Source organism: Sebastes umbrosus, chromosome 20 (genome assembly GCF_015220745.1).
Source record: "Sebastes umbrosus isolate fSebUmb1 chromosome 20, fSebUmb1.pri, whole genome shotgun sequence".
Taxonomy (NCBI): domain Eukaryota; kingdom Metazoa; phylum Chordata; class Actinopteri; order Perciformes; family Sebastidae; genus Sebastes; species Sebastes umbrosus.
The window spans coordinates 20239330-20248192 of NC_051288.1; the positions used below are offsets into that span (position 1 = coordinate 20239330).

At 38.6% G+C, this 8863-nt stretch overlaps 1 protein-coding gene across 2 annotated transcripts; it reads right to left on the minus strand.

The window, feature by feature from the left end:
- Positions 1-3: 3 nt before the first annotated feature.
- On the minus strand, positions 4-8582 carry LOC119478898 (kelch domain-containing protein 1-like). Of its 2 annotated transcripts, XM_037753922.1 has the most exons (13): positions 8295-8582; positions 7091-7161; positions 6710-6821; positions 5355-5467; positions 5032-5122; positions 4829-4927; positions 4005-4079; positions 3737-3795; positions 3521-3633; positions 2672-2744; positions 2476-2560; positions 1474-1553; positions 4-420 (listed from the first exon to the last, which is right to left on the minus strand). In XM_037753922.1, the coding sequence occupies exons 1-13, from the start codon at positions 8397-8399 to the stop codon at positions 285-287; spliced, it is 1212 nt and encodes a 403-aa protein (XP_037609850.1). In that variant the 5' UTR covers positions 8400-8582; the 3' UTR covers positions 4-284. The 2 variants fall into 2 exon arrangements, with proteins under 2 accessions (XP_037609850.1, XP_037609851.1); XM_037753923.1 differs by lacking the exon at positions 7091-7161.
- Positions 8583-8863: the final 281 nt, after the last annotated feature.

Genomic DNA, 8863 nt, shown 5'->3' on the forward strand with positions numbered 1-8863 from the left:
ATATACAACATATCAATACCTTTATTCAAAAACAGATTGCACATTATCAAATCACTACATGGAGTAAAACTTTACCAAATCTAAACTGGTGGTTTAAAATAAGGCATTTAATTTACAAATTCTTGGTCTTAAGTTAAAACAATGGAACTGTAACACTTTCTTTTTTTTAAATCATTAAACACAAAAAAAAAAAAAAAACACATTCCCCACAAAAAAAAAAAATGAGAACAGTTTTTTTTTTCATAATCGACCGGCTCAGATTCTTAACAACAAAACAGTTTTCTTCAATCTGTAAGAACGGGCTTCGTAGCTGAGAAAAAGGCCACTCGCTTGTCGATTTTGTTATGTAGCTTTGATGGCAGCCAGTTCAGATGCTTCCCAAACAGCTCTGGGTTTTTTCCTATGAAGTCTTCACACAATCTAGAAGAAAGAAAAACACGCAGATTATTTAGATGCTGTTCATTCTCCTTGATTTCAGAGGTGGTTTTGTCCTCTGGGCTGCTTAAAAATGGGATCGTTTCAATTTTGTTTACTTGGTGTCAGAATTATGGAGGACGGAACCTGCCAAAACCAAAAATAAATAAATGACTTGATAAATAAATGTCATTAAATGTAGCAAAAATAAATTTAAAATAAATGCAGCCATTAATTAATTGATCAAATTTGACATACATGGATATTTCTGTTAAATAAATAAGGGGGGAAATGCAAAGAAAATATTGTGTAGAAATAAATGCATAAATACATACATTTAAAAATTACATAAATAAAAATGAATGCAATAAAATGTAAAAAATTATAAAAATAAATAAATGTGAAAATTAAACAGCAGAGTAAATAAATAAGGGAATTAATCAATTTGATTAATGGCTATACATTTAATGACATTTATGTATTTATTTATTATCAAGTCATTTATTTATTAATTTATTTATTTTGGCAGGTTTCATCCTCCATACATCATTTCTGTAAACCCAATTTGTGTTGTAATGCATTCTTTTATCACTAAGTGTTCAGAGGGTCAAATGAACACAATACAACTTCACTAACATTTTAATCTCGAGTCATTTTAATCTCTTTCACGTAAACATGCCACACAGACTATTGCCTAACCACACATAATAACAATGTTAAGCTCATTAGCGTAACACCATGTCCTCTGTTGTACGTGAACCTGCACACAGGCCCAACAGAGCGAGAGTATAAATAGCTCCGAGTGTTTAAAGGGTCTCTGTGGACTTTGTTAAAACTGCTTAATCATGTGTGAACGGGGACAACATGCAAACATGCTCGCACACGCTGCCAATGTGCACAATGTGCAGTGGTAACAAGAGATGCATGTGACAACACCACTAACGTAAAAGAAAGTATGCAATGTTACATGAAATGCATGAAAAAATATATTAATTCAGAGCTGATTATTCTGGATCAAAGATATTATTATTAGAAATAAACGTGGAAGGTTGAACATACCTGAAGAGAGAGTACGGCTGGGTCTGAAACACGAACACGTCGCTGCAGTGATTTTGTACTGGAGCCCTCAGAAGAGCCACCTGATAAAGAGGTTTGACAACAATCATATGAGGATGGATGACACATGAATTATTCTTTCTACTTTGGAAATTTTTAAGCCTCTTAAAATTATGAAAAAATAAAGTATTTTTGTGGGCTGAAAACAGCGAAATGTGGATCAAACTGTGGGTTAAACTGGCTCTATGGATGGTAATATCAGTTCAAGTCTCAACTAAATGGATTTTCTACAGACGTTCATGTTCCCCAGAGGATGAATACGTATTTTTTTGGTGATCTTCTGACTTTTTTTCATCTAGTTCCATCATCAGGTCAAATTTGTACTGTGTCCAACACTTTGGTTTATGATCAAACACCTGCAAACTCCCATCAGTCTCAGCGGTTTCTTTGTGTTTAGTGCTACAAATGTTAGCACCTACCAGGCTAAGCTACGGTTGTGAAGATGTTAAACATCAGCTGGTTTTTCAACAAGGTGGCAACATGTTTACACTATTTATTTACACATTTAAGTAATCCAGTCCTGTTCTGCTCTTGTAGACAAATAAAATACACATTTTTCTAATCTATACAGTTCAGTTTTGTTGGCATCACGTGCGAGATCATTACCACGTACTTCAAACTTTGAGTCGTTAAACCACTTAGGCTTTCTTTATGTAACACGTGTGCTTTAATCGCTGAGCTATATTTGGTTTTGACAAATGACATAAGTTCAAACAATATTACAGAAGGCTGAAATGTTTTGCTGATGAAAACCTTGAGGGGAAAAGGATTACGCTGCACAACATTTTACTCACTAAGACCTCACTGTGGACCTAAAAATAACGCTTTCAGTTAGGAAAAATTAACTGCTAAAACAAATTGATGTTATATTCCCATGAAAGTGTAAATTTATCAAACGAAAATCAAACAAAGAAAGAAAAACTGACAAGTTTTCTCATCACATACCGAGTCCATGAGGAAGCACATGCTGCTGCTTCCCCCGAACACAACAACATCGTTGTCACTTCCCAGGCACGCCGTGTGAGACACTCTGCAGAAAACAAACATTTGGGTGAGTAAAGGATCACTGATTTTCAAAACATTGAGCTACACTTCCAGGTAAAACAAATATTGATTGAACTTCATGTGACAAATGAACTACCTGGGTTTGTCCTTGTGTGGGTTCGTCATCTTGTTCCACTCTATCTTTTGCGTGTTGAACTGCCAGGCATCATCTAGCAGAGAGAGGTTAATGATAAAATACAGATTAAACCACAAGGAGCTTCACTTTAGTAATGATTATGTCCTTTGTTTTTAGAGTTGAATTATAAACAAAAAAATGTCCTTCAACCTTGAACACACTTGTCCAAGACAGATGAAGGATTAAGATGATTAAAATATGCAGATAAAATGTTTTCCCTGATAGTCTCAAGGCCAGAGCCTCTTTTGAAGTTAATATTTCTTATTGGAAAGTTAAAACAACAACAAAAAGATGCAAAACGACTACATGGAGACAAAACAACCACAAAGAGACGCAAAATAAGCACAAAGACACAAAACGACCACGAGGAGTAATGCAAGATAGCTACAAAGAGACAAAATCATCGAAAAGAGACACAAAACGACCACAAAGAGACTACCAGGAGATGTAAACAACCACAAAAGAGACACAAAACAACCACGAAAAGAGGCAAAATGACCACAAATAGATGTCAAATGACTACAGAGATGCAAAACAACCACATACAGTAATGCAAGATAACTACAAAGAAACAAAATCATAAAAAGGGACACAAAATTACCACAAAGAGACACAAAACAACCACAAAAAGATGCAAAATGACTTTGCTGCTCGTGTCTCTTTGTAGTAATTTTGCGTCCGTTTGTAGCCATTTCGCATCTCTTCATGTCGTTCCATTATCCGTCCATGAGGCAGAGAAGACCGCAGAGTTTAACGCAGAAGCATTAAAGCTTAATAGTGACGGCTACTCAATCTGTGGCCGAGACTTACTAAGAGTGCTTCCGTCTGTGCCGAGACCTCCGTAAATGAAGAGCGTGTTATCTGACGTGGGCGTCATGGTGAACATGGAGCGCCCCAGAGGTGTACAGGACGGGGAGATGTCACTGGTGGAAAGTAGCAGAATACAACGGAGGTCAGTACATCACTGGAACGGAGAGCCGTCTATGATAAAGGTCACAATGACTGTATGTATGAAAGAAGCTTTACAATTGAGTCCAGGTCCAGGTCTCCAGGTCTAAGCAGAACATGTCCAACTCGGCATTCTCCTGCAAACATAAACTCGTTTTTAAGTAAAGTCCAGACAGTGTTCACTCATCATTGCAACACTATGGAGTATGCACGGTCAAACGGCCAAAAATATGCACCTGAACATTTCATCTGTGATTGCTGAACATCGAAACATGAGCATTCATTTAATTAAAACCATTTCTTTTTGCATCTGGCACTTTTGCGCACATAAAGCAAGCCAACTCACCACGGCCCCAGAGATGTAACCTTTGTTCCCCAGAATGGCACTGGCATGGCTGCCTCTGGGGGCAGGAGCAGGACCCTGGACATACATGACAACACAAACAAACTATATTCATACACCATACTTACATAAGGTAAATTAATAATATATTGTTGTCTAGAAGTAAACACGCAAGGTAATATAGTACAGAAAAATACATACTAAGTCCTCCACGTTAGAGGTTCTCAACCTTTCGTAACTTGAGGCCCACTTCAAAATTTCGGAGGACCACCTTCCCAAATAAAGGACAAACTGGACTATAAATACCCACATAAATATTCAGTTTACCCTCACCCATCACTGCCTGTCATTATGAATCCACTGTATTCAGGGTCATATTTCCTCACCACACACTTTAGAGCTTTTACTGGTGCAGAGTTGTCTCACTCCATTTTGTGATGCTGTATCCGAGACATATGTCTGTAAAGGGGAGACTCGTGGGTACCCATAGAACCAATTTCAGTCATATATCTTGAGGTCAGAGGTCAAGGGACCCCTTTGAAAATGGCCAGTTTTTCCTCACCAAAATTTAGTGTAACTTTGGAGCGATATTTAGCCTCCCGACCCTTCACGACAAGCTAACATGACAATGGATTCCCTAGTTTCATATGATGCCAGATATCTTCACTCTAGCTTTAAAACTGAGCCCGCTGAAAGACAGAATAGCGGCCGTCGGATTTTTAAGAGGTTAATCTAACCATTTGGCAGTACCTCCGTGGCCCACTAGTTGGTGCTCTGAAGCCCATCAGTGGCTGAGAATAGCTGCTCTACGTGAACTAAAGTCTCACCCGAGTCTCTGGCATGCTCCACGTAGCCGTATGTGTGTCAAAAACAACGACTTCATTGTTCCAGCCCCAGCACCTGAATAACGTGTTTCCAATTGTTGCCTAAAAAAAAAAAAAAGACAAGATTGAAATATGATCATGAGTACCAAACAAAAAAAATTAAAAGGAATCAATGCATGTTTCGTTCATCGGTGTTTATTATTTACCCAGGCCATCTCTTCCACGATGAAGTTTGACGTTGATATGTTTCGTACGTCACCTATGGTCTTACATCCATATCCACCAAAGTAGATTAATCTGCACCAAGGAGAATAAAAGAAATGGCAGAATACTGAGTTAATTCACAATGTGAAACTACAAAAAAAAAAAATTGAAGCATTTGTGGAAGTTTTTTTCTTATTCAATATTTTGCTCTTTAAAATATCCTAGATTGCCTCCTGCAGAGCTGTGATAAAAAATACAAACAGCACCCCCATGTTGAAGGTGTGAACAGCTGGTCTTGCAGCCAATCTTCATGTGTGCTACTGACCTGTCTCTGTGCACCCAGCAGGTGTGTTTGTTTCGCGGCGAGGGCGTCGTTCCCTTGGTGTCGGTCAATTTCTTCCACGAGCAGCTCTGCTCTGTGAGGTCAGCGCTGAACATCTACGAAACAGGAGCACATAAGAGCCATGATGGATTATTTAGTTTTTTTTGTATTTGATCCTCATTGCTAAAGTACATTGTGTTTTGCTATTGGAAATGTTTGATATGCTCCTCTAGTTTGTCCTGCTATTGGACAATTTGGGTGTAAGTGTGATTAGTGCGAGTTAGGCTTCAATGGAGCAGGATGGGGAGCAACAATTTTTTTTTGTTTTCAGCAGAATTGGTCAGTTTTTTGATTGTCCTTCATTGCATATGGATATATTTCTGTTTATTTTTGTGGAATAAACTACCTTTCTCTCACAATACGAGCCTCATACATTTTGGATAGCTGACCAAGGAGAGTGAGTGTCTGCAGAAGGCAAGTGTGAAGTTGGACATCTACATGAGTCAGAACCCTTTACATCCTGCTAGACGTGGCGAGGACGGTTTACAACAAGCTGCCACACGAGTGAGACGTATAAAATTAGAAATGTTTAATTTCTGTTAAAAAATTACATTTTTCAATGAAACCAAATGGAAAACTACAGCAGGAAAGGATGCGAGGCTCAATCCTGTCTACTGTTCATCAACGTCAGTCTTTCTTGTTGACTTCTGTAAAATGCTTAAACCTGTTTCAGACAGCTATCAAGACAGATGACCAAACTGGAGTCAGGTGTCAGTTTAGCAAAACTGCATTTTTTGTAGTACACACACTCTGGGCTCGGCATAATCTACAAGACACACTTCATATCTGGCATTCAAAACAGGTTTTATGACGAATGTAACTGCATTAAATAAGTCATGCCCTCTTCTTTGTGCCCTCTCTAATCTCTTGCAAAAAGAGATAATGTACTTAAAGAGACTCCCTGGTTAAATAAAACAACAATAAGGATATTGGATTCTAAAGAGGAAATTGCAATTTCAGTTCCAAACTCATTAATGGATCAACTTTGAAGGCAAAAGTGTTTTATAGCTGCTCTGAACAGCCATGAAAGTAAAGTGAGATGTACGAATAGCTGATTGTAACGTGACGCACGGGACACGAACAGCGGCCTCCTGGATGAAAGCCTCGTTTGTCGGGCCCATTGTAGTTAATGGAAAGCCCGGTGCGTCTCATACCGACGCTAAAGGGCCTTAAGCGTCGGTATCTAACGCCGACGGCTGTGACAAAGCGTCGGTATTTGACGACCTGGGAATGAGAACGAGAGCCACAAACTGGCAGCTGCTTTCACAAACAAGGTCCCAGCCGTGTGGTACACACACCTGGTCCGTGAATCCGTCGGGGTCGTATCCTCCAAAAGTGTAGAGCGTACTGTTAACGTGAGAGCCACAGAAGCCTGCTGGGGGTTCGTCACCAGTGATCTCCCTCCGCTCCCTGTCACACAAAAACACACAAGTCAGAAACTGTAAATGTGAACTCAACCAGTTGGCTTTGGTTCCAATAAACAGGAACTGTTTGCACCAGATGGTATTGGTATTTATTCAACAAACTGTAGTCTTTTGCATGGTCACTGTATCTTGTTTGCACCATTTTTAAAAGAACTAACAAACACGCTCTCTAGGCCGACATCCGTAGCTTTAATGTCAAGGTGACACAGTGTTCATATCAGTGGATAAAACAGCAGTCGTCCTACAGTATCTCACCACGTCCCGCTGTCTAAATCACAGAGCCATATCTCATCACTGGGCAACATGATTTCCTCTCCAGCAACTACCTGTGAGGGGAAAGAAGAGGAGATAGATTTTGGATGCACAAGTGGCACAAATTTAGGCTAAAAATTGCTGCCACAAAAATAAAAATTTGACTATGATGGCTCATGTTCGTGTGTGTGTGTGTGTGGTTTAACTGGATAGATGGTAACCATAGAACAACAATCCGGATGCAACAAGATTCTGTCTGAGAAATGTTTTCTTTGTTGGAACATGTCCTGCTCTGCTGCATATTTTCAAGATCAACATTATTCTCTAGATATGTATGTATAGACTCAGTTTCCAGTTTATTAGGTACACCTTACCAAAGTTTAACTACAACAGTCCTTCAATAAATCCTCCCGTCATGATGGTTAGGATGTTTTAATTTAGACACACTAAAAGTAGGAGTAGTAGTATCGAGAGTATCGTGATATTGTGTTGTGCGATACTGTATCACTAAAACACTGTATTGATTTTTAATTAACCTCAGTTTTAAAGTTACTGTTATTTATCCTCCTGATAAATAACACTCCAAAATCACCTTAATTAATGTAGGAAGCACTTAAGGTTAAATGTGCAGTAATTTTACCACTGACAATGTTATTGCCGTTACAAAACCTCGGCTTATGTGTGGATGTTATATTAAGAATCGAACAACATCAAACAAACAATAAAAATAAATACGAATTTTTGAATTTATTACTAATTATTTTATATCGCAATATATTGAATCGTTACCCCTGTATCACGATACGTATCGTATCGTCAGATTCTTGCAAATAGTAATTAAAAGTGGTGTTGATTCAAGTTCATGGTCATTTTCAAGGCTGTAGTTAACAAGTGTTGTGTTGTTTGTCCAACACACCTGCATCAACAAAAGGTGGACAAAACATTAGAGACACCTCTCTCAGTATGAAGCACAAACTACATCTTTCAAAGCTGTTTCAACAAAACATTTGATATAAAAGGAGTTTTTTTTTTTTGCAGGGCTGTTTTTTTTTTTATTAGACTGCATCAGTTTTGGTTAGATGAAACTGTTAATTTAAGCATATTAAAAGAACATTAAGTGAACATTGGAGTAACTGGAGGAGAAACAAGGTAATGGGAGACTTTAATAAAAGGCAGATATTTACCTGCACAGGTAGAGTTTTCTTACCTGGTAACCTCCCCACACATACAGCAGGTTGTTCTCTATGAACGCTGAATGGCTGCTCCTCTTCAGCCGGCTCAGTGGAGCAGTTCTCTCAGCAGCAGCATCCATCCCCCCCAAAAAAACAAATCACCGACTCACCGGCCTTACAATAAAAACAAACTAAAATGTTTAGCAGGAATGTTTTGGTGGCTCAGAGAGCAGAGAGAGAGACCTGCTCTAGGCTGCTGCTGCTGCTGCTGCTGCACAGAGAGGAAAGCAGACTGGATTGGTGCTGAACGTGTTTTTCAGGCTTGCTGTGACTTTACTCCTCCCATTAACATGATCCCTGTTGTTCTGCTTGTTTATTTCTGGCATGAAAGCACTCTGCATTGAAGAGGGGGGGAGCCCACTTTACCTCATTTAACATCTTTAAAATATCAAATTAAATGTGTGCTGAACCATTTTATGTTTGTTTATTGGCTTTATAAATAAGTTCATGCATATTTAAACTTTTTGTTTGCACATATTTTCTGCAATTTAATATAATTAGGCCAATGTGCTCAACATTAACAGAGAGAAATAGTTTGACTCAT